Here is a 26,973-nt window from a genome sequence, read left to right as displayed (position 1 = left end):
CTAAATTGGAGGCTCTTTTCTAAAAAAAAAAAAAATTCATGCAACCTGAAGCTTTATAATTTCCTTAATAGGCAACATATTTTTATTTACATAAATTCTAATTCACAGGACTGAACCAAAATGACAGCTGCTCAAATTAGTTGCCAAAACTGTACAACATCACTGCTTGGAAAGAAGTATGTCTTAAAAGATGACAATCTATACTGTGTTTCATGTTATGATCACATCTTCTCTAACTGCTGTGAGGAGTGCAAAGAACCAATTGAATCAAACTCTAAGGTAGGTCTCAGCACAGTTCAAGAAATTATTATATGTGAGCAAGAGATAAAAGCTTTGAAATGCCTCTTTTCCTTTCATGTTGACAATTAACATTCTTCCTATTGTTGTGCTCTTGAATAGAGGATCTTAAAAGTTACTCATCAATCAAGCTCTAACAACATGCTTAACACAGTGACATATGCTTTAATCCTTACAATGATTATATTAGTTTATTTAAGAAGCTTTAGTTATTTTTCAAATAACAACTAAAATATTTAGTAATAAGAGGGACATCATACTTGGGAAGGTGGAGGGACAGCGAAAGAGAGAAAGACCCTCACCAGGTGGGTTGACACAGGACCGAAACAATGGCCTCAGATGTGTCAGAAATTGTGAGGACAGCACAGGATAGGACAGAGTTCATATCTGTTGATCTTAGGGTCACTATGAATCATACTCAACAGAATGTAGCAACAATAACAGAATAATATGAGAACATAAATGTACCTAAGTAATTAGGAGTACCAATGTTCAGAGTACATGTTTTCGGATTTCAAAAGCAACCACATCTCCATTCACACCAGGTTTCTCCTACAATGCTTGTTCTTATACAGTTTTCCCTTCCATTACTCTGTTTTTATTTCCATTTGACTTTGCTCTGATTAAGCAGCTTCTGGATTTTGTCTGTCTAATAGACTCAAACATTAAGAGTATATTGAAACCAAGACATAAAAATAATTTAATGAACAATCTCTGCATTAGTTTATAGAAGAAATTTGAAGAAGTAGTTCTTTTCCAGTGACCTGTAATGTCCAACCTAGAACACCTTGTTGTAGTTGTTATTGGTAAGTGCCATTGTGTCATAGATGACTCAAAGTGACCCATGAATGAAAGCCCTGAACACTTGTATAACTTTCATCATTTCTCCAAGTTCATAAAGTTTCCAGAGCCAAGGTTTTTTGGAAGTGGATGCCACTCCTGCTTCCAAGCTTGTTTTAATCGAACACCCTAGACACTCTTAATTTAATAGAATACCCCAGACTCTTTTAATTACCCGAGAGAGTCTTCTCTCCATGGGAAACAGCTTCAATAACAATGTCCCTGCAAGCTACCAGAGCAATCTACTGGCACTAAGTCCCAGGAGTGGTCCGTTTTGTCTTTAAAAGCCGCCTATTTTGTCACAAGCACATTTAATTAACTTTTATTTACTGTCTCAAAGGATCTTAGTTACAAAGGCAGGCACTGGCATGGAGGATGCTTCAACTGTGCCAAATGCAATCACTCTTTGGTGGAAAAACCTTTTGTTGCCAAGGACGAGCGCCTGCTGTGCACAGAGTGCTATTCGAATGAGTGTTCCTCCAAGTGCTTCCACTGCAAGAAGACCATCATGCCTGGTAAGACCCAGGGCTCTCCACGCCCGACCCAAACAGCAATGGGTCTAAAGACCAAGAGCATGACAAGTGTAGCAGCTAACAAAACCTTGGTTTCGTAAAAACATTTTTGTTTCTGCCTTGTGAACTCATTTAGTGTGTTGTGGTTGTTGTTATGTGCCGTCGAGTTGTTTGCGATTCATAGCGACCTATGTACAACAGGCCTAAACCCTGCTCTATCCTATGCCAAGCACATTGCCTCTGACACACCCATCCTGATTACCTCAGTCACTGAATCAATCCACATCATGGAGGGTCTTCCCCTCTGGTGCTGTCCCTCCACCCTCCCAAGCATAATGTCCCTCTCCAAGGACCTGTCCCTCCTTACAACATGTCCAAAGTATATCTGATGAAGCCCCAGAATCCTTGCCTCTGAGGAGTAGCTGGGCTTAACCCTCTCCAGGATGAATCTGTTTGTTTTCTTGGCAGTCCGTGGTACATTCTATACTCTTCTCGAGCACCAAAGCTCAAAGGTATCAATTCTCCTTCTATCCTCTCTAGTCATTGTCTAACTCTCTGATGCGTAACAAGTGATTGCAAAGACCATGGCCTGTATCAGGCACACCTTAGTCTCCAGAGAGACACCGTTGCTCTTGAGTACTTTAGAGAGGTCCCTAACCACAGTCTTTCCCATCACAATACTTTTTTTATTTCCTGGCTGCTTGTGCCAAGAGTGTTGACTGTGGAGCCGAGCAAACAGAAGCAGTGAACAATCTCAATCTCTTTGCCATCCATCCTGATGCTACCAATTGGTCCAGTGGTGAGAATCTTTGTCGTCTTGACATTGAGCCTCAGTCCATACTGAAGGCTGTAGTCCTTGACACTCTGCAGCAAGTGCATGAGGTCCTCCTCAGTTTCAGCAAGCAGGGTTGTACCATCTGCATAACGCAGATTGTTAATACATCTTCCACCAATGTGGAATCCTGATGCCACACTTCTCCTCATAGATCCCAGCCTCCCGGATAATCTGCTTTGCATACAGGTTGAAAAGGTATGGAGACGGGACACATCCCTGGCATACACACCCTTCCCAGTTTTGAACCAGGCAATGTTACCCTGCTCTGATATGATGACTGCCTCTTGGTCCAAGTATAGGTTTCCCATTAGCACGATTAAATGTTCTGGGATTCCCATTCTTCTCAGAGTCAGCCACAGTTTGTTATGATCCACACAGTGAAATGCTTTTGCATAATCAATGAAACACAGATAGACATTCTTCTGGTATTCCCTGCTTTCAGCTAAGATCCATCTAACATCAGCTACAATATCCCTAGTACCAAGACCCCTTCGAAACCCAGCCTGGACTTCTGTTAGTTCTCTGCTGATGTGCTGTTCCACTCGTTTTTGGATAATCTTCAATAGAATCTTGCTTGCATGTAAAATCAATAATATTGTTCTGTAGTTTCCACACTCTGTTAGGTCACCCTTCTTTAAAATGGGAACAAATATAGATCTCTTCCAGTCAGTTGGCCAAGCAGTTGTTCTCCAGATTTCTTCGCACAACTTGGTGAGCACATCCAGGGCAGCATCTGTCAATTGGTATACCATCTATTCCTGGGGCCCCATTTTTTGCTATTTCCTTCAAAGCAGCTTGAATTTCTTCCTTCATCACCATAGGCTCTTGCTCAAATGTTATTTCATTAAATTCTTCTGTATCTGCCAATTCCTTTCGAAACAATGACTCAGTATATTCCTTCAATCTTCTTTTAATACTTCCTGGATCATTTAATATTCTGCCTAAAGCATCCTTGTGTAATTTAGAAATATAAAAAAGTGTTTTATGACCATTCTATCTCTATGAAATCTGATTTACCAAAACATTTTGAATCAGAGTCACTTTTGCACTTACTTACTGCTGTCGAATCAGCACCAGTACCAGCTAGGTGACCCTCCAGCGGATTCCCAAGGCTGTCAATCACCCAGCAGGTGATGGCCCATCTTTCTCCCAAGGAGCCCCTGGAGGATTCTCAGTAGTAGAGAAGTGCTCCATTTATGTTAGCGAATCAAGCCCAGGCTAACGATATCAGTGCAGTTCCCTAAATAAGAACTATTATAAAATGTATATATCAACAGTAGAAAATATGTAGTTCAAATACAGATAAAATGCACATGTTGGCATCATGTGCTGTTGAGTTACCTGCGACTCATAGTGACCTAAATGCACAATAGCTCTGAATCCTGCCCTCTCTTAAGCCAATTTCTCCAATATCCCTACCCCCATTACCCCATTACTGAATCAAATCATCTATCCACAGTCAAAATGTATATGTTGTTGTGTTATCTTTGAGTCAGAACCAATCCATAGCTGACCCTCCAGCAGGTTTGAAGAGGTAGTTAATCACAAGGGAGGAGATTGTCCATCTTTCTCCCATGGAGCATCTGATGAATTTCAACTGTGTGCCTTTGGGATGGTAAGGAGTTATCCTTACCACTGGGCCACCAGAGCTCCCTAAATGTATACACCAAACATATTTTAAATACCTTGTCCTAGGCATAAACAATGGTGTCACAGAAAAGCTATCACTATAGAGAGATGGGATCAACTCTCATTTTGTAGCTTGACACCAACTGGCTTGGGATTAATCACCGTTATTTATTTTCTTAAGTGAGACAAAGACCTATGTAGATTATTCATTTTAGGTAAATACTAATTCTCTGTATTTTTATTTTCTTCTTGATCTCAACAGACAGCAGCATAAGACCATGATTCTTTCTCTCTTATTCTCTTATTATGGATTTGAAGATATTCTATTAAACTATAATTGTGTAACATAGATCTCAGGAGTTGGTGCCTTCCTAGTTTCTCTGTAATTATTATTATAGCTCAATTTATCAAAACTGAGTGAACCCAGAGTCTCTACTGAAACTGCCTTCAAATGATACGTATACAGGCTTGAAAGAGTTGTCAAAATAATAGTAATTCACCATTATCAGGGCTGATAAACTCTGTTAACATTTGTTTTGAATGATAACACACTATTTTCTCACAAGCACAACTTAACACCTTAATTTGAAAATGGATTTTTAAATTAATTGGGCATATCATAGTGTAAAAGTAGTACAATTATGCTTGACTTGTCCTAACAGGTTCTTTTTTTTTTCCATGCAGGTTCTCGCAAAATGGAATTTAAGGGAAACTACTGGCATGAAACTTGCTTTGTGTGTGAGAGTTGTCGACAGCCAATAGGAACTAAGCCTTTAATTTCCAAAGAGAATGGCAATTACTGTGTGCCGTGTTTTGAGAAAGAGTTTGCTCAGTATTGCAACTTTTGTAAGAAGGTGATTATCTAAAGATGATAAAGCATGTGGAAACTTCTAGACCATATTTTTTTGCTATACAAGCATACTCTACATGGATTGATATTACTGCCTTATATTTGTCTTTGCATATTTATGTCAGCTTTGAAATATGTGTCGAAAACCTCTACCTCATGTTGAGCCCAACTATTTCTTTCTCTCCATTGTAAAGTTCCACCTTGAGCATGAGTTTAATGTTCAAAATTTTATATTTGGGATTTGATATTCCATTTTTATTCTGGTTGTATTCTGATTAATATTCTATTTCTAGTCCATTTGGTATTCCATATTCTATACTCATAAGTAAGAATTATTTTATTCTAGGAAAAAGCACAAATATCTATGAATACAAAGTATTTCTAGGGAGATAATTAATGTGCCAAAGAGCAAACTGGAGTTTCTGATAAACTGAAAGGAAAGAGATTTATTGAAAGAATAAAAGAGTCTGGATAGGGCAACACCCAGGAAGGATTCACAAAGTGCTGCAACATTCTGAGAGAGAGGGGAGCGGAGGGGAAGAGGGAAGAAAGGATGTGAACTGCAGTCACAGAGGCGAGGGATTACCTATGCTCACTAGACAACAGTAAGTAGAAATTTTATAAAATTACCTGATTAACTGACAAAGATTTCTTGATGCTTATTTAATAAATTGTGCATATTGTTTCTGAGTTGTGTTAAACAAGCCTTCTTCTGGGGCCACTTTGGTAAATATTTGCTGACAAACCATATATGCTCTTTCTTGCTCTTGTAGGAAGAGTTCACATGTGTGATTAAAAGTCATAGGAAGTCAATCTTCTAAACTACAGGCTATATCCTTAGGAAAGGACCCTGTTGACATAGTGCATACCATGTCAGGTAACTAAGCAAAAGCTTAGTGTTTCGAATCCATCAGTTGCTCTGCAGGGAAAGATGGACAGATTACCACAATAAAGATACACAGCGAAGGAAATCTTTGAGTAGGAATCCACTTAATGACAGGGGTTGCTTTGAGTTTGTTTCGGTTGTTGTTGTTGTTGTTGTTAAGTGCTGTGTAGTCGCAGGCAACTCATAGCAACCCTATGAACGAAAGTCCTCAACACTTGTGTGACTTTCATCCTTCTCCAGGTTCATAGGGTTTCTGGAGGCAAGCTATTTACAGAAGTGGATGCCACTTCTGCTTCCAAACTTGTTTTAATTGGGGAGCTCCACAAAACACTGTCCACCATGGGTAACCATTTTGTTTATCATTAGGAAGGTAAAGAATGAGTTTAGATAAGTTGAATAAACCATGGATCTTTGATTTAGATTTAAGACAGTTTCTTTTTCTAATACCAAGTCCTCTGGTGTAGAGTGCTTTCACAGTTATAACTAACTAGCCATCCCCTTGAGTAAAGGTCTTACAATTGGCTAAAGCAGGCTCTTAATATTCATAAACAAGATCTTTTTTTCTAGAGAATGCCTTACTGCGATCTTTGCTATTTCAGCCTCCTGAAAAAAGAGTTCTTTCCTTTTATCTAGTTAATACTATACCATTTCTCAGTCCCTAGGTAAAGATAACTGAAAACAATAACTATGAACTACTTCTTTCAAAGTTAATAATCATCAGAAGTAAAGCAGGTTATTAAAGTGAAGTTTTAAAAAGAAACAAAATGAAGCCCATCCTGTAACCTTGACAGAAGCTTCTCTCGTGATAAGCAAATAGAATGTGGGGCTCTTGCAAAAATGCACCTGCCTCAGAGATCTTTAAATCTGGGCTACGGAGTGACAAACGGAAGCCTCTGAAATGGATGTTTATCACCTCCTGTTGTAGTCCAATAATGTAGATGCAAATGTCTTCATGACCATGAGTTACAGTCAACTTAGTAGGAATGGGGGGAGGAGAAGAAAAATGTAGACAAATTTCATATATTTCTTTTAAATGAAGCTATTATTTTTTTTAAAGTTCTCAAACACCACTCTATGAGCCTCCTACCCAACATAGATTTCTAAAGACTGGTCTGCCAACAGGGCTGGATGAGGAACCAGTTAGGTGTCCCTGTGAGAGGGTCCAGTCTTTAATTGCTTCTCAGGTTCTTTCAGTAACTGAACAATCCACTAGAAAAGAAATACCTGAAATTGCCTTTAAACAAAAGTTTACAAGAAATAATCTCATTGTGCAGATTACAAAGACTGGGGCCTGGAGGTGTAGCTTGATCGTAGAGCAGAGTGTCTCATGAGCCAAGGATCCAAGGTTCTGGTTTCATACTCAGTCCCAGGCGGATTACAAAGAGTGACCTCTTTCACTTTCAGTCCCAAGCTACCATACATAGAAATGGACTAGGATGATCATTCAAAACATATTATTTAACAGGTGAAAAAGTTTTTTGTTTTTTCTTGTTGTGTACTATCAAATTGGATCTGACCGGTACAGAAGGAGATTGCCCTCCTTCTCCAGTGGAACATCTGTTGGATTTGAATGGTGCATCTTTGGGCTTTGCAGTGCAGCTTCTTGCCACTAGGCCACCAGCACTCCCAGAAAAAGTCATTTTTAATGCATTTTTATATTCTAAATGTTAATGTGGGAAAACTTGTTCATTTCTGTCACTTTGATGCAGCCTTTTAAATAGCCAATATATTGAAGTTTCCGAGAAATTCTAATTCTTACTCATTGTTGTTGTTTGGTGCCGTTGAGTTAAGTAAGACCCACAGCAACCCTTTGAATAACAGATCTGAATCCTGCCCTACTCTGTGCCATCCTCAGACTCAATGACACAGAAGAGCCCATTGTGACAGTTACTTTGTTAATCCACCTAGTTGAGAGTCTTCCTCTCCTTTTCTGACCCTCTCCCTTTCCAAGTATGATGTCCTTCTCCAAGGAATAGCTTCTCCTAGCAACATAGCTGAAGTATGTGAGGCAAAGCTTTGTCATCTTTACCTCCAACGTAAAAAGGCTGCACTTTCTCCAAAACATATTTTTTTGTTCTTTTGGCAGACCATGGGATGTTCAGTACTCTTCTCCAACATTACAGCTCAAAGGCATCAATTCTTCTTCTGTCATCCTTATTCATTGTCCAGCTCTCAGATGCATAACAAGTGATTGGAAAGACTATGCCCTGAATCAGATACACCTTAGTCCTCAAACTGACATCATTGCTCCTAGATAATTTGGAGAGCCTGACTGCAAGCTTTCGCAGTGTAATATGTCTCCTGATGTCCTGACAGCTGGTGCCAAGGGTGTTGAGAGCCTTATCCATTAGACCCCATAAATTAAAAATTATATCACAAATTGTGGTGAGCAAGCTGAATCAAGCAATTACATTGAATTGGTGTTGTCGTTTCTAAACAATTATTATCTATGCGCTTTATTGGCAGATCTCCGAGGCCAATTTTGTACTCTAATCTGAGCTGGTTATCTTACCACTGCTTCCTACACAGGCATACACAAAGCAAAAGCATATAAGTGTGACTAGATAGACACACACATATGTAAATATATATAACTCATTAGTGTACTGCATCTAAGGAGACATCAATCTGTTTTTTAACTTGTTGTGTTGTTGTTTTCTTGTTATGTGCCGTCGAGTCACTTGCTACTCATAGCGACCCTATGTACAACAGCCCTAAACTCTGCTCTGTCCTGTGCCAATCGCACTGTCTCTGACACTCCCATCCCAATTATCCCAGTCACTGAATCAATCCACCTCATAGAGGGCCTTCCTCTCCTGCGCTGTCCCTCCACCCTCCCAAGCATGATATCCCTCTCCAGGGACCAGTCCCTCCTCACAACATGTCCAAAGTATGTTAGACGGAGTCTCAGAATCTTTGCCTCCAAGGAGCCACCCAGTTTAACCCTTTGCAGGACAAATCTGTTTGTTTTCCTAGCAGTCCATGGTATTCTCAATACTCTTCTCCAGCACCACAGCTCAAAGGCATCAATTCTCCTTCTATCCTCCCTGGTCATTGTCCAACTCTCTGATGCATAACTTATAATTATTAAATTGCAGTATATAGTTGTTCACAATACAATATTATTATATCCAGAAACTTTCATTGTTGTACCAGAAACATTCAAATGCACATGTGCTCTCTGCTTTGGGGCCAGTTCAGACTTATAGCAACCCTTCACAATACTTAAGGTCTCTGAGGCTTTAAATCACTACAGGAGGAAATTACCCATCTTCAGGGTGCAGCCAGAGTGCTTCTTGGAGGCAAACATGGTGAAGCTTCATCTCCCATACTTTGTGCACATTGCTATTGTTGTTACATACTGTTAGGTCAGAACCACCCTTATAGCTGACCCTCCAGTAGGTTTTCAGAGGCAATTTCATTGCATGGGAGGATGTTGCCTCTCTTTCTTCTATGGAGCATCTGGTTCTCCACATGCCTTGGAAAGGGACACCATGCTTATAAAAGTGGAGGACCACCGAAAGAGAGGAAGACCCACAAGATAGATTTAGACAGAGACAGCAGCAACGGGCTATGTGTGTCCAAGATGACGAGGATGGCATGGGATAGGACAAGATTCAATTCTGTAGTTCATAGGGTTGCTGTGAGTCATATTTGGCTCGATAGCACCTAACAACAAAAACAACTCATCTTCCTCCTTTAGAAATATGTGGATGTTAACTGCCTGAGACTCTCAGTTTTTTGATTAGCAGCCATATTATGACACCAGAGTCCCACAGATCAAAACCAGAGACTTGGAAAATGGTTTTTCTAGCATCTGAGGTCTATGCTCCGATGGCATATGAAGCTCCAAAGAATTCATTAATCAATAGTGCACATTTTAAAGAAGTAATCAATTTAGTGGGTTGAGAGGGTGGTGGTAAAGGAAATGGGAAAGATTCTGGAAAGAGAGTGCAATGGTAGGCATAGGTCAGTGTTGATTAATTTTCTGAAACATAATGAATCAGAATGACTGTATGAAACACAACGTGAATGAAGGATAGTGTGAAACACAATGTATTTGAACTTTGTAAGCAAACCACTATAAAATAAAAAATGAAAATAATAAAGAGAAGCTGTAAATAAATCAGAGAAGTTTCTCACTCTTTGAGTGACAACTAAGTTAACTGACTACAGTTCTTATGCAAAAATACTTAAAGAGACTTATAGAAATCATCTTAAAAGTATTTATCACACAGTATAAAGTTTCTTTTGAAACTTCTCTTGTACCTCAGGGCTGAGAATTGTCTGGAGCCAAATGTTGGCATTTCCCAGATTATAGGAGCCTGTGCAATATATAGGATATGATGTAAAGCCCTGAAGAATTTATAAAATGTTTATATTGGGTAGTAGACAGACCATGACATGTCAGATATTGTTTTGCTTTGTTTTAAACTCACAAGTCCTTTGAGGAACTAGATAGAGACGTTTGGAATCAAGATGACCCAAGCTAAAGAAAAACATTTTTTTTTATTCCAACCAAAGTCTAAATATAAAATAAAACAAAATAAGCAAAAGCAAAATGTAGAACTTTTTTATAGATTTTATTTTGTGAAACAAAATGTATTCTTCTACCAAATTGCAAGTGACCTCAAAGTGCTTTGAAAGCAAACTCCTCAGGATCTAAACAGAATAAAATATATTCTGCAATTATCTGTCTCTCATCTTCTAAAAGAAAAATTATTTTGCCATCACTTTGCCAGAAAAGAAACTTATGCTAAATCCTGGGACCAGTCAATGGCAATAATTAAGTTTAGAAACTAGATTTCATTTCAGTCATCCTACTTCTTCAAAAGAAACATAATAAAATGCTATTTGCAATGTTCCAGAGATTCTTCTCTCAAATCAAACAGTCTTTGGTGTATATATCAAGTTTTATTTTGCTGTGACTACATTTTTACCAGTTTCAAATCTTTAAAGTAATGCCTGCTAATCATTTGCCCAAATAAATCAAAGCAATCTTGAATTCTATGTGACTGCCAGAAAGCATTTGATGTCAATGGGGGGCATTTTAAATTGCTTTATTCACATACACCTTTATGTTTTTCATTTCTGTATTCAAAGCAGTAGATTTTTTTCATTTGAGAAAAATGTAAATTTCCTATCAAATATCTTTAATTTTGAAGATATTTGTTATAAGATTAATTTTGAAGGTATTTGTTAGAATAATTCTTTCAAAAGCCCAGATCTTAGAAAACTAATCTTTTTTCTAACTTGTCAATCATGAAATGATTTAGGATGAGTCCTATAATTCCAACATCTAATTAATTTCAAGATAAAGGTCATAGGAACTATTTCAGATGAGTCATTGCTTCTGGAATCATAATATATTTAGAAGAACAGCTTCCAAACTTCATAGCAATTTCTAGGAGCTCAATAGCCATAGATTTGAAACAATATAACTGTAAAATGGTTATACAAGCAGAGTTTTCTAGTATATATCCAGCTGACCGATATAAAAGCAGATGCTTCTGCCTTTTAAAGCTATAATCTACAAATTAAACTGGGTTAGAAAAAATACATATAAAGGGATAATAGTGTCTCTGAAAAAACCCTCGAGTGCCATATTTTAGCTTCAACGCATACCATGCCTATAGTACTTAAGAGTAGTAAAGCCAACAATCATGCAGTGGCCCAAGGCGCTCGTTTGTGCTGGGTACAGAGGACGACCATCAACAAGGTCGAAAGACATAGTGTCTAGCAGTGAGCTCAAGCATAGTAGAGATCATAAGGATGACGTAGGATAGGACAATGTTTATAGATCCAATGTTTATAGAATCACTATAAAAGATTGTGAGGATGGGACAGGATAGGATAGAGTTCAGATCTAATGTTCATCGGGTCACTATGTCGTACTTGACCCAAGGGCACCTAAAAACAAAATCAAAAGTCTTAGTTGACTTGATGGCGCTTAAGAACAACAATATTGGAATTACCTTCTAAAGATTCTGCCCATTTGGCTGTTTATTCATTGATCTAGAAAGAAGGTGTTAGCTACTGAATCAGTACAAGGTAATCCTGGCTCATGATTGTACTAAAGATGAAGCAAGCTGTGGTGTCAGACTGTAGAGATGTGAATGCTAGCTCTGCTGAGTCACATAGGAAGTTGCTCATCTGTAACAGGGGCAAGATAATGTTGATTCCCAACAATGGTGGGGATAAAAGACACAAAACAAACAAACAAAAGAACCACAGCACTTAAGCCACATGTTTTTTAGTGATTATGTTACAAACAACGATGCTTATCAATTCTTGGATCTGATATAGGGCTTTAGGGGGAAAGTAGATTTTTGTCTTCCAGCATCTTTAAAAGACATAGAAATAAGAATCTAGTATAAAAAGTATTATTGGTTTAATGGCAGACAGTTCAAGACCGATAAGAAAATCAGAAAAAGATTGGCAAGGGAGCCAATATTTTAAAACTACTTTTAATCCCCTAAAGTCCAGTACACTGGACTTTTCTATTGGAAATGTTCTATGGAAAATTAGAAAATGTTCATTTCTCCCCAGTGTTAACCCTTTAGCTTCTTTACTTCTCGCATTGATTTAAAAGGACCACAGTCTTTTTAAAGGAAGAGTGTGCTCTCCTCCAGGGGATAAAGTAGCCAAAAGCCATTCCTGTGGACACAGAAGAGAATCAGGAATTACAGTGACTCCCAGTCATCACCTTTTGTGTGTGTTTGTGTGTGTACTCCTCTGGCAGGTGATAACTTCAGGGGGCATCATGTTTCATAACCAGCCATGGCATCAAGAGTGCTTTCTGTGTAATGGCTGTCGGAAAGAGCTCTGCAAAGAAGATTTTATGTCCAGAGATGATGATCCATTCTGCTTGGACTGCTACAATCATCTGTATGCCAGAAAGTGCACAGCCTGCAGCAAACCAATTACCGGTGAGTTTGTCCTCATTTAATACAGTCCAACCACAAAACGGTAGAGACATCAGTGGTTCATTGGTAGAACTCCTGCATTTACAAACTTGGGCAGGTGACCTAAGTTTGATTCTCAATACATTTCATGCATGTCATCATATAAGCATCTCACCCACATATCCGTGGAGATTTGTATGTTACTGTGATATTGAACAAGTTTCTTTGGCACTTCTAGACTTAAGACAAACTAGGGGGAAAGGCCCAATGATTGATGAAAATTTGCTGGTGAAAACCCTGTGTGAATCATAAACAGGTTTTTTTCTGTTATAGATGAAGTTGGCATGAGTTAGAGGCTAACTTGGTGGCAACTAACAACAACAGCAACAACAAAAACATGAGATAGATATGAACGGGCACTTCACCGAAGACGACATTCAGATGGCTAACAAACACATGAAGAAATGCTCAAAATCCCTAGCCCTAAGAGAGATGCAAATTAAAACAACTATGAGATATCATTTCACCCCAGTCAAAATAGCAAAATTTAACAGAACAGCAAGCAACAAATGCTGGCGAGGTTGTGGAGAAACTGGAACCCTGATTCACTGTTGGTGGGAGTGTAAAATGGTGCAACCCCTGTGGAAAGCAGTATGGCGCTTTCTCAAAAAGTTGCAAATAGAGATACCATTTGACCCAGCAATTCCACTACTGGGAATATACCCTGAAGAGACCATAGCTGACATCCAAGCAGATATATGCACACCCATGTTTATTGCAGCTTTGTTCACAATAGCAAGGAGTTGGAAACAACCTAAGTGCCCATCAACAAACGAATGGCTAGAGAAGCTGTGGTATATTCGCACAATGGAATACTATGCTGCATTTAAAAACAAGGAACTCATGCAATATTATTCAAAATGGTTGACTCTGGAGAACATTATGCTGAGTGAAATATCCCAGTCACAAAAGGACAAATATTACATGATGCCACTGTTGTAGAATGGGACTGTCCTTGGGGTTGGGGAGAGACTGAGTAAGATGGGTTCAATAATGTATACTGCACTGAAACAGAGGAGGGAGAGAACCGTTTAAAAGAGAGATATAACTGGGTATTTCTGTCATCACAGGAGACTAGAGCGAGGGCTACATGGTGGAGGGGACCTGGGGGAGGGTTTGTAAAACAATGAAAGAATCTTTTCTTTTACTTTTCCATAATTTTTGGACTCATGTACTTATAACTTGTTAGTCAAATTTGTGTCTTCTAGGTTGCAACACCCCCATGATACATCTTCAAGGATATGAACATGTACGGCCAAGCACAATCAATAAGAGTGCATCTAAATTCCAAAATCAATCTCCATAATAGTCTATGTGTTTCCTACTGCCAAAGGGGCCCTTTAGAGTAGTGAGAGAAGATCTTCACCCTGAAACCCACAGTGTCCCTTTTCAGCAGGAAGTAGCTAAGAGAATATGCCATCCCCTTTTCCTTATGACTCAGGGTGAAGTCTCTCTCAGGGAGGAGTGATAGGGAATGGCAAAGGACACACTGACAAAGAAGATTAATCAGAACTGGCTTTGACAAGCACTGTGGCATTTGGACAAGAACAAACTGGGAGGAGGGTAGAGAGAATAGTGCAACAATGAATGAGTGGAAGCCCAAAATCTCTGTAAATGTTTATGAAAATTAATAAAATATAATTATAGAAAAAAAAACATGAGATAGTTAAGACCACACAAAATGGCACAGAGTTAATTTAGGAAATGCAAGAAAAAGAATGGACCATCTTTTATTTGTTTTCCTCTATGACAAACACATGTGGACTCAAGTATAAATAAAATATTACACAGATCAAGGAAACATTTCATCAAGGAAAGTTCAGAGTGTAACTCCAGCAGTTATATTTTGTAGCCACCACTTGTCTGTCAGTTTTTTCATTCTAGGAGGCATGTGTATGTTTCTACCAGCAACATTTTAAATGCCGCCTGAGTCACCCCTTCTGGACATATTTCAGTAGAACATCTAGGCAAAGCCAGACTAGAAATAAAGTCTTGACAATCTGCTCATCAAAATTAGTCAATAGGAACTCTACTGACCATAACAGTATATTGTCTGATACAGAGCTAAGAGGTGAGGTGAGCCCCAAGCATTGTTGAAATGCACTCTTACTGCACCACGGCGACAAGAAGCAAGCATATCTCTGATTGTAAAGAGAGCTGAGGACTGAGCCGCACTCGGTTCTGCTGTCCATGGGGCTGCTGTGAGTCCAGGCCAACCTGACCACAACCTGCAGCATGTACTTGCAATACTTGCAAAAAGCAAGTACTAAACCTCATGGCTGTTTGATTTCTTGGTGCTGTCGAATCGGAGCCAACTCATAGCTGACCTCCCAGGGGGTTTTCAGAAGTGATTAACCACAAGGGAAAGGATTGTTCATCTTTCTCCCATGGAGCAGCTTGTGGATTTAAAGAATGTACCTTTTTGCTGGCAGTGCGATTCTTACCACGACTGATTCTAAACACAGTACTAACTCAAAGAAGCCAGAGAACCGGGTCTGCTCTAAGGGCCAGAGGAGACTCTAACGAAGAAGCCTGACGTGAAGTAGAACTTTTAAGAATTTGAGTGGGAGGAAGAAACAATCATAAATCAGGATCCTGTTTAATTCTGAGCAAAGACCAAGTAACCTTAAAATAGAAAAGGCTTTAATTAAATGTAAGTCCTGCATAAAATGTCTGAAGCTGTAATTAATTATTAGAGTAGCATAGGTCAGGAATTAATTAAGCCTCTTTTTAAGATGCTTCTAACAAATGTATTATTCTCTTTTCTTTTTATTCACTTCCAATGCATTTTAATTACGAATAGCTGAAAGAAAACAAGATAACATTCTACTAAAGAAACAAAATACATGTGAAATGATTGGAAAATAACACATGCTAAATCGATCCATGTTAAGTAGGTTTTCAATGTTTAAAAAAAGCATTATGTTTTCCCAAGAGACTGTTCTAAAATGCTAATCTTAAAGTTACTAAAGCTAGCGTAACAGCTGACAAATACACCAGCTATTCTTTGAAGCATCTATGGTGTTGGTAGGTCCCATCGAGTTGACTCTGATTCATAGAGACCCTAAGAACTATATATTGTAACCTTAGCATTTATAAGGCAATTTATAGTCACTTTATATTGTGACAGAACTCTACTGCGAGCCCCATTCCTAGTATTTTGTTGTTGTTAGATGCTGTCGAATACAACTCAGTGATCCTATGAACAAAAGATCTAAACCCTGTTTATCGTGCACCGTCCTCACTTTTCTTGACACACAAGTGCCCATTGCAGCAGTAACCATGTCAATCCACCTGGTTGGAAGTCTTCCTCTCCTTCACCCACTCTCTACTGTTCCCAGCATCATGGTCTTCTCTAAGGAATAGCCCCTCCTAGAAATATGCCCAAAGTATATGAAGTGAAACCTCATCATTCCTGCCTCCGAAAAGCACTCGAGCTGCACCTGCTCCTAGTATTTTAGATAATAGTTTATGAGTTTAGTTTATGTAACAGAATTAAGATTATTTTATCACTTTGTTCTTCTTCTACCTTCAAACGCATCAAAAAATGCAAACGGAATCCTTATGTATCTTACAAAAGAGTAAAAAAAGTTCAGGGTAATATGACAGGCTTTCTCCAAGCTGCAAAGGGAGGGGACAAGAGTTACGTGGGCAAACACAGTAGGGTCCTTGTTGCACGTAGAGGAGGATCATATTTTTCAGAATCAGTGACTGGTCACAGGCTACATCTGGCCAGCAAATGTGTTCCATTTTAACATACTTGGAAATAACTAGTCTCCATCTTTGCAGCCACACTGAAATAAAAAGTCATCCCTGGGTGAGCAGGTGCCTCCACATTCCCTGCAGGAACCCCACAATAAGAGAACTGAGGCACTGTCTGATTGTGGATTGTGTGGGCCATGCCTTCTCCACCATTCCTCACACCTTCCCTCCCCCCCACCCGCTCCCCTGTTCAGCTATTGCCTGTCTTTGTTGCAGCTAGGACTTGATTATCAGTCTCATGCTGTCCCCAGCTGCAGACCTGTCTTCACTCCTCTCCTCCCCTGCCTTCTACACCTGGTGGCTCTTGCAGCCAAGAGAGCAAGCCCTCATCACCACTGATTTTCATTACCAGTGGTGCTTCCACAAATCTAACAATATGTGGGCTCCCAAATCCTCTTAGTAGGACCTGCAATCACAGCTCTTTCTATTCAGCAAATGTGTTCCACAATGCATTTCCCAAATTAGGCCATGAAAAAAGGGGGGCGTCAGAGAGGAAATGAGAAAATTGACCATCTTAAAATGGGGATTGAAAGCTCTAAAGGACCAAATGGCTCATACTGCTCGATAAGGGCCTCTGAGAGTTCAAATTTGATTCATTTAAATTTGACTCATTGCAAATTCATGTGCCTATGTGTTTGGGTCGTTTTTGTTTTGTTTTTAATATTATTTCAGATAATTCTTTGACCTTAGCTTTTTATTTTGGTTCAGTCAGCAAAATTACATTGATTAGCATTAAAACATAAGACAATCAGGAACAAAATATTTGACCCTAAAGAACCTAAATGCAATCTTTAGTATAGATTAATAGGTGGGGAGAGGGAAGAACTAAAAAATGTCCATAATATTCTTTTTGTTCTGTGATTGAGATACTAGGCTGGAATATTTCAGATGCTTCTTACTCATTTTACAGTTTATTGATCTAATTTGACAGAGAGTGAGACAGAGAACAGCCTTTCAGTAATGCTTCTTTAAAACTGAGCTATTTGAGCTAATGTACCATAAGGAATTCTGACACTGTCATATATATTTATATTTTAAAAGATGGGCAGCCAGGCAAACAATGTGCCATCTTATGAAGCAATCTATATGTTGTTGTTTGTTGCCTGGAATCATGGCTACTCCATGAATAATGGAACAAAACAACCCTAGTCCTGTGCTATGGTTCAAATATACATCATTATATTTGAACTCATGCTGAGTTCACAACCCATCAAAGTCGTGGCTGCGGAATGGAAAGTGACTCATAACTGACTTCCAGTTGGATTTTGGATATTGTAAACCTCACAGGAAGAGAGAGTGCATCTTTCTCTCAATGGGCAGATGATGGATTTGAACTGCCAGTAAAAAAACCACTTTTAGGTTAGCAGTGTAACTCCCTATGGACTATACCACCAGAGCTTCCTAGTTTCTACATCAGGGTGCTTTAAAATGATTATTTTATCTTAACTTAATCTATCTATAAGGAGCCATGGTGGTGTAGTTGGGGTTTTTGTTGCATTCCTGACTGAAAGGTTGGCTGTGTGAACCCACCAGCCACTACAAGGGAAAAAGAGGAACATCTCCTGCCATAAAGATTTACAGCTTCAGAAACCTGATGGAGAACCCCTATGAGTTGAAATCGTTTTGATAGCAGTGAGTTTTAATCCTTCTACAGGCTTTTGCTTTCACTACTGTATGCTGTGGAAATATGATTTGCCACTGAAGTCCCTGTTTTCCCTTATTTATAAAATGAAGAGCTAATTATGATAACAACCTAGGCTTTGTGGGGTTGGTTTTTTTCCCTCTCTAACTACTCAAAGATTGAAAAGGAGATTCAATTGTTATGGCTTCTAAAAGAGATGCTAACATTTCTAGTTATGTTCTATATGAATGATAAATTAAGGCTGAATTTGGTGAGGAAAAGAGCCTGCATAAGAGTCCCAGCTCCGTCACTTATCAGCAAAGTGACCTTACCTTATCAGCAAGATGTTGAAACTTCCTGTCTCTCAGTTTTGGTCAGCAAAATCGAATAAGGATAATATCTAACCCATAAGGGTGAAGTAGGGTTAAATGAGGTAATATGTGCAGAGTACTTAGAATAGTGTCTGGCACATAGTCAAGTGCCCAACAAATGTTAGGCCTTGTTCTTCTGAATTGTTGAGAGTGAATTGGAGCCAGATAAAACAGGTGCCACAGATGTGTTTCCTGGATGACTTTCGTTCTGCAAATAACCCTCATGGTCTGACAGAGTAAGCATAACCAAAATTGGAGCAATCCACAAACATCTTACATGTTGGCTCAGGGCTTTCTTAAATCCCTTCCATCATATTCTTCTCTTTTCTGCAAAATTCTAGAATTAAGTACATTTGCCACTTGTGCAAAGCTTACTAATAAAATCAAGAAAACTCACACTAAAATGCCTGGCATGTATAATCATTAGTTTTATGAGCAGAGATAATTTATGTGGATATAGAGGATAATTTCTGCAGACATCAAGGCAATTAATTGGAACACTATTGATTTACAGTTATTGGAAACTAATGATGATAGCATCACAGGGAAGTAAATTATGAAGTTTTTTGTTAAAGAAAAGAATTTGATGCAAAGTTCTCTATGGATTAATCAATTATCTATAATAAAATCAAGTACTATTTCTAGAGTGGAAGCAAAAAGAGAGTTTATCAAAAACAGATTTCTATTTACCCTTTTTTTTTGCACCAATATCCCAAATGGAGTATGTGGCAATTACATATATGCTAACTATAATTGTGGGGCTTTATCTTGAGTAAAATTGAACAGTAAAAGACAGAAGAAATTGAAAATTGTTATGAGTATAAAGTACCAAGCCCGAATGTGAGTGAACATGTATTTCATTTTACCTTCACTTAAGAGCTAAGAAACCTGAAAGTTACACAGATAGAAAGGAAAAAAATAGATACCTGAGGCTCCAAAGATTATACCCCCCTCCTATTATACTACATGCTGTTTCCTTATATATTTAGACAATCTCACCATTTCCAAATCCACGTGGTTTTTATATTCAGAGTCTTAACTATTGTAGATGAATGAGGGAATTTCACTGGCAGTGAGGTTAAGACGCATGGGAGGAACTCGCCTCTGATAATCTCAGGGTGGAGACAAAGAGATCAATTCTGTTGTTTGCTTACTTGCCCCTACACTCTTTCTTATTCACTGTTATGTCTTTAGCGAGAGAAGAGTGCCTAGCAGAATACTCAATCTGTTCCTTAAAAGAATCGATTACTCTTTTTCTCTGATTTTTTTCTAGGTCTCAGAGGTGCTAAGTTTATCTGCTTTCAAGACCGTCAGTGGCACTGTGAGTGCTTCAACTGTGAGAAATGCTCCATCTCCTTGGTGGGTGAAGGCTTCCTGACTCAAAATAAGAACATCTTCTGTCGCAAATGTGGCTCTGGGTTGGATACTGACATCTAAATGGAGGCAGATGGCCCTACCTGGGCCCCACATTGCCTTTGTTCTCACTAAATTCAGAAATTGGTTAAAGTAGTTATGTGGGGTTTTTGTAACTTGAGCTTTTTGAAATTACTAATGTAGAGTTTAGAGTTGTAGAGCTTTGGCACAGTTTAACAAATTATTACATATGAAATCATAAAGGCACATTTCCTTGTTAAATACTGCACTCTGTTGTTGGAAACGTAAGGTATTTCCTCTTTGTTGCAATTAGATATAAAAGTCTTTACCTAAAAGTTGTAGATAATATTTATGAAAAATTCTCTTTCCATCAAATTTCAGAGCAAAGAAAGACTGAGATAACTAATTGATAGGTATTTATGAGACTAATGTCTGCACTCTGTGGCAGTCAAGATAAGATGATATATTGGCCTCTAGTGTAAAGAAACTGATTAGACAAAATTTATTTTACTTCTGTTTTATCTTTATCATTATTTATATACATAGTGTCTTTGAAGATGAAAAGGGGGGGGGAGGCAGTTTGCCTTCATATATACTGCTTCTCCAACTGATTTCTTTCTACTCCATGTTTGAACAAAAGTACTTGAAAATTGACATGGTGGTGGCTCTGGTATACTTGGGTAGGTATAAAAGTGACTTTCTCTAGCTAGGGATAGGGAGCTCTGGTAGCTTAGTGGTAAACACTGCACAGCCAACCCAAATGCATGTCTTTCAAATCCACCAAATGCTTGTGGTTCAAATCCATCATATGCTATATAGGAGAAAAATTCACTCTATTGCAATTTACTGCCTCTGAAAACCCATTGGAGGGTCCCTATGAGTCAGTTCCAACTTGGTAGTACATAATGACAATTAACTACCTAGGGATAGCAAAGCCTGAGTTTCAGCACATTTTGTATTAAATATATTTTCAAAGGTCACAATGATTTTTCTAAACGATTTTAAATTCCATAAAGGGGAAACCTATTCTTTCAAGTGGAGCTAACCAGGATAATCATTGTCCCCAATGGCAAACTTTTAAAGTAAATAGATCATTAAATCATCTCTTGTGGAAATGAGTTTTAGGGAAGGGATGAATGTTGGAACATGATTTTCATCTAGATATCTCAAGGCATACTTGAATGCATAATTAGCTCTGAGCCTCGTGCATTTTGCCTTCTAAAATTACATAGATGATTAATGGACAGACACAAAAGTAGGCTTTAAAGAAATCTAGTAATAATAAGACCTGAAAAAAAATTCACCTCTCGGAATTCAGAACCTGGAAAACATCATAATAGAGTAAGGTGGGCTGTGGCTAAACCCCCTCCCCAGCATATCTGCAGATCTGGAGAGCCATTCTCCAGAACTTCAGGATATTATGCAGCCATGAAGTAACCTTTTAATCTTGAGGAGTCATCCATACCATAACTGAGTTAGTACATCTTGGCCCCAAAAGAAGTAACTGCCTTTCTGAAAAGTTCGTTAATTATTATGTCTATCTTTATATAGAAATAAACCTCCAGGTAACAACTAATTATGATCCTTTTTAGTTGCTCTTAAAGAGTATTTTCCGCAATCTGTGGAACACATGGAAAACAACCACGGCTTCCAACTCAGTCACAATCGTTGGCTTTAGTGTCTCAGGTGGGTTAGCAGGTGGCCAGGAAGAAATGCCATAGAGACACAATGCTTTTCTAAGTGTCTCTTCTCAGATGACTGTATAGTGTTAAAGGTTCCGATTGAAATTTAATTACATGTTGTAACTGTATTTAATGATTAAAATACCACTAGAGGCACAATTAAAATTGTTATGGAAACACAATTTTTTAACTCATTCAAAATGCAAAGCCTTTTGGAGATGTTAAAAATCTCAAGACAATACTAAAAGGTGAGGCTACGCATGTGTCTTTTTTTTTGGATAGACAATGCCTACATATGCTCTCATATTTGTATTGGGAAATGTAGACAACATTATCAATACTCTTCCTTAACTGAAATTGCAAATGTAGGACTAAACAAGCCAATTTTTCCTAAGGTCTACAAAATAATAGTACATGATGCATTTATAAATCCTATTGAAAGTCTGGATGGATTTACAACATGTAGTATTTTCTCAGTTAGCCACAGTCAGCTATAACACAGTGCCATTTTCTTAGTTAATCAATTGTAATGTTTGAGACATCTTGCTGTGCTATGTAGGTAATTATACACATGAAGAAGCTTGCATTCAATCATTCCAATTACACTTCCTAGAATTATTTCCTAGGTAGAGATCTTATTATCCTTTGATTACTAAATCTTATGAAAATATTTTCAAATGTAAATAGTGGTATGGATAGAAGGTAGTTTAGTCATGAAATATGTATCATAAACTAAGGTCTGGAGACACAATGGTTAAGTTCTTGACTTTTAAGCAAAAAGTTCAAACTCACCCAGATGTTCTGTGAGAGTAAAGACCTGGGGATCTGCTCCCATGGATATTACAACCTAAAAAACCCTATGAGTGTTCTACAGGGTTGTTATGAGGCAGCATTATCTTGATGATATGCAATAACGTGTCCTAAGTGAGGTCTCACCTCGAAGGTTCTGGAGAATTGGGGGGTAGATGAAGTGAGGGAAATGTGGGAAGGCCACATAGAAAGTTCCTTCCTTAGAGGTTAAAGAAAGGATCATGGTAGACAGATCACACACATATAATACAGAAATTACTAGAATATGTGTAAAAAGCTCTCTAACTGACCTATCTATTCCAAGGGTGGAAAAGCTGTCTCAGGAAGCAGTGGGATTTCCATGACTGAAGGGCTGACATCTGCATAGGCAGGAAAGCAGTAGAAGCAAATGCTGCGTGTTAATAACAACCAGATGGCATAAAAGAATCACAGCTAGCGTGCCAAAGAGCAAGAAATAATGAAAACACGAAAATAATAAGAGTCAGTTGAAGAGAGATTATTAACTCTTAGCATAAAAAGGTTTTATTTGATATTCCAGGCAATCAAATATTTTTTAAATAGATAAGGAAAAAGATAATTTTGTTCTCAAGACTTCTGTGTTGAAGAATTTGAGGAAAATTATGCTCATGATCCTTTTTGGAATGGAAGGGGAGAGACCAAGATTTCAGAGGCTAGGGTTCTTGCTGGTTGTAGAAAGTTTGGCTGGTGGCTGTAGAGGAGGAAAGAGAAAAGCAAATGTAACACATGTAATATGTGCCAAGAGTTACACTTGTTGAGATAGGTGAGTGTACAAGTAAATGAAAATAGTTCATGTTTGTGATGAATTATAATAAAGAAAAACTCTATTTTCAATTAACAAAATCATGAAATTGTTCTATCTGGGCAACCTAGTTCCACTGGTTAAATGAAGTGTGATAGTGATATGATGAGAGAATTCTAGGGGCATAGTCCAGGGAAAGTTGTGTTGCTAAAAAGAAAGACACATCTCTTCGGTGGTTCATCCACAAGTAGCTCCATGGGAGAAAGATGAGCAATCTCTTCTCAAGCAAATTACAGTCTCAGAAACCTGATGGGAAGGTAAGCTAGGAGTCAGTTCCAATTTGATGACAATACATAGTTGTTGAGAGTCACTCATAGCTGACCCTACAGTGGGTTTTCAAAGGCAGTTAACTGCCTGGGAGGAGATTGCCCATCCTTCTCCCCTGGTACAGCTGGTGGATATAAGTGCCTTTGGAATTGCAGCACAACTTCTTACCACTAGGTCATGTCATAATAGGTCCATACCTCATAAAACACTTTCAACTTAAGAAGCCATCCATTATACATTGGATTAAGAAATCAGCTAATTGTGAAAATGAATAACATTGATCATAAATGACACTGACTAAAAATCACTGCAAATTTCAATACTTCTCATGAAAATAGCACAAATACATGTTTGAGGTTAGTCACACTATATTTAAAGTGAAGGGAAAAATATACTTTATTTGGTAGTATTGATAATAATATTTTTAAATAAATTGATTGTTGCAATATGTGCTTTAGGTACGCTTAGTTGAGTACATAAATTATTCTCAAAAAAGGTTGTAGGTAGATATTTACTATTGCAGATTATTTTTCCTTACTTTACAAGTTATGCTTCTCAGTAATTTCTTACTTATACTGAATAAGTTTCTTTTTAACAAAGCATATTTTTTCTAAATTGATTTTAGAAATTTCTTATTACCTTGTGTAAGCAGAATATTTGTGGCTTAACTTTTTTGTGATGTTTTTACTTGTATTTACATAATGGAACATGATGACTCTTTTGTTCTGTTCATCTTTAGAACACTCTAATAAACTCAATAATTCATATATCATTTCAATGCTTTTCTAGAAAAAGAACTTTGTTATTTTATTTGACTAAGCAGTAATAACATTCAGTTAACACAGCACATGTGTTCTAAGTAGGAGGATCACATACATCCGCGGTCTTTTTCACAGTAACCAAATTTTAAAATATTCTAAACTTAAGACTTATTTCATTTCCCATTATGATTTCTGTGATTCTCAAAATATTCCATCAAAAATAATCCACTTTAATTGGATTTTCCTTGACTTGACTAAGCTAGTCCTTCTGATTTATTATCTAATTATTTTTGTATTGGGAAAAATATTAAAACCTAATGGGTTTATACTTTATCTAGAGCAAGTAAGTATCTGTAACACAAGACTACGTGAAGCTTGAGATAATCCACAATTTTAGCAACTTTGAGTTTTTCTTTAGAGATACATGCAATTCTGAATTTGTTTAATATTTTGTGTTAAAAAAAAAAGGATAAACCCTCTTACCATAGATTTCTAATTAAACTCTTGCAATACATGGTTTTAGAAGGTAATAAAATCCTTATGCATACTTAAAAGATAAATTTCATGTTTGGAATGGGGCTTCTTCAACTGAATTGTCTGAATACCATTAGAAACTATAGTGTCTGGGATGTCACTTTTATTTTGAAACTTTTATACCATGAAATCTTTATATCTTCCTTGTTCAACTAGAAACCTCTCCAGAATCAACATGGAGGCAACATCAAGTAATGTTTGGAGAAATTTAAGGTCCTCTTTCCAGGAAGTGAAAAAGGAGACCTTTTAAGATTTATACTTCATCTTACAACTTCTCAGAAATGATTGTATTGAACTGTTCTTTCTCAAAATTACTTACAGCAGGAATACTCAGTGTCTCATCCAAACCATCCTCCTTGTGAGAATTTGGAAATAGATTTATCCAGTTAGTCATCAATATGTTTATTAGATGGGCATAAAAATGTATTTCTTGTTGTTGTTGTTGTTATGTACCGTCGAGGCACCTGCGACTCATAGCAACCCTATGTACAACAGCCAGAAATTCTTGTTCACAATTCTGGTCATTCTTAACATTCTAGGTTGCCCAAATCTATGCCCAGATACACTGTTTAATATGAGAAATGGAGATATATTTCTATATTTAAAAATCAAGAAGCAGGGAACAGAAACAGAAGAGAGTCATGCTCCAACTTTGAATCTCTATAAGAAATAAGAGGATTTATTTGTATTTGCAGTTGCTGGATCAGATGCTTCTGTGGTTGAGAAAGGAAAGAGCTTGCTGTGATAGAATTATGACCCATGTCACAGAGGAGCAAAGAGTATTTGGGTCAGATTTTTTCCCACGAATGGTAATAAACTTAAGGAGTGGATTTCCAAAAAGGGGGCTCTCTGAGTGAGGAACACTAATGAGCTCAACAGACATCAATTTAATGACTCAAACAGTGACGTTAAATGCTTTCCCACCAAACACAAAAACATAAATCAAGCTTGATACTTATGGAAATCCACACACAGAATCCCAAGGGCTTTCTTCTTTCTATTTAAAGAATAGCCTATCAGCCTGTCTCTGACCTATCTCTGTAGCACCATTAATGAGGCTCTTTATCCAAGAAGTCTAACCCAAACTCTTCACTACAAAATAAAAGTGCAAATAAAAGAGAAATGGAGAAAGAAAAGACAGTGGTTATAAAAATCAGCATTCCTTAACAAACAGGGAACTCCAGTGGCCTAGTCTGCAGGGAGCTGCAGTGCTAATTAAAGGACGGAACCTTCCTGACAGTTCAAGTCCATCGGCGGCTTCATGGGGGAAAGATGAGCAATCTCCGGTGATCTACAGCTTTTGGAGGGTCTCCCTGAATCAATGCTGACTCAAGGGCAACAAGAATTGAGTAGGTGAGTCAACAGTTGAATAAAAGGGTAACTAAGTTGAATTTTTTTTTAACTTTTTGTTTTTCCTACATATAAACAGTTTTTTCAAAATCAAAGGAGCTCACAGGAAGCAAAATAAATGAACAAAAAAGGGAAAATCATGATAAAAATTTGAAGTTTGAGATTTGGTGTCTGCCACTTTTGCTGAGTGGAGGTTGCTTTTTCAGATACCACTAAGAATACTGAGATACCCATTAAATTTGCCTTTCTACACTGTTGTGAATTATTTACTATTGTTGACCTAGTGTCAAGAAGAAATCTCTAAGACATGCAGTTCAAATCCATCAGCTTCTCTGTGGGAGAAAGATAGAAAAATCTCGTCCCATGCAATTAACTGCCTCTGAAAACTCTCTGGAAGGTCAACTATAGATCAATTCCAACCAGAAGGCATACAACAACACAACCTCTTCTTATCCTGTCAAAATCAGCCAGTGATACCTGTTCTCCTATATATTTGCATAGATGCTATTCGTGGCAAATATTTTTGTATAACATACAACCCAATGAGTTACTTTTGTAAACATTCTAGTCTTTTTTAGACATTGCTGACTTCCATTTCAATTTTTTTTTTCTGTACCAATCAATAGCATCAGGATGGATGGCGAAGAGATTGAGAGTGTTCACAGCTTCAGTTTGCTCGGCTCCATGGTCAACATTCTTGGCACCAGCAGCCAGGAAACCAAAAAACTATTGTGATGGGAAAGTCTGCAGTTAGGGACCTCTCTAAAGTACTCAAGAGCAACGGTGTCTCTCTGGAGACTAAGGTGC

General features: G+C 37.9%; 1 protein-coding gene across 1 annotated transcript; it reads left to right on the top strand.

Annotated features, from left to right (window-relative positions):
• The first annotated feature begins 120 nt into the window (after positions 1-120).
• FHL5 (four and a half LIM domains 5) lies at positions 121-20,005 on the top strand. The gene is made up of 5 exons (XM_006881203.1): positions 121-279; positions 1,478-1,652; positions 4,798-4,967; positions 12,592-12,778; positions 19,842-20,005. Exons 1-5 carry the CDS (start codon positions 121-123, stop codon positions 20,003-20,005), a joined length of 855 nt encoding a protein of 284 aa, XP_006881265.1.
• Positions 20,006-26,973: the final 6,968 nt, after the last annotated feature.

This window comes from Elephantulus edwardii, unplaced genomic scaffold (assembly GCF_000299155.1).
Source record: "Elephantulus edwardii isolate Elephantulus edwardi_28Jun2011 unplaced genomic scaffold, EleEdw1.0 scaffold00013, whole genome shotgun sequence".
Taxonomy (NCBI): domain Eukaryota; kingdom Metazoa; phylum Chordata; class Mammalia; order Macroscelidea; family Macroscelididae; genus Elephantulus; species Elephantulus edwardii.
This window is presented reverse-complemented; position numbering and strand designations above follow the sequence as displayed.

Coding starts and splice junctions, on each gene's coding strand:
- FHL5 (XM_006881203.1), top strand. CDS start 121: ATGACAGCTGCTCAAATTAGTTGCCAAAACTGTACAACATCACTGCTT. Junction 1,653..4,797: donor CAAGAAGACCATCATGCCTG/GTAAGACCCAGG, acceptor TTTTCCATGCAG/GTTCTCGCAAAATGGAATTT. Junction 4,968..12,591: donor ATTGCAACTTTTGTAAGAAG/GTGATTATCTAA, acceptor CTCCTCTGGCAG/GTGATAACTTCAGGGGGCAT.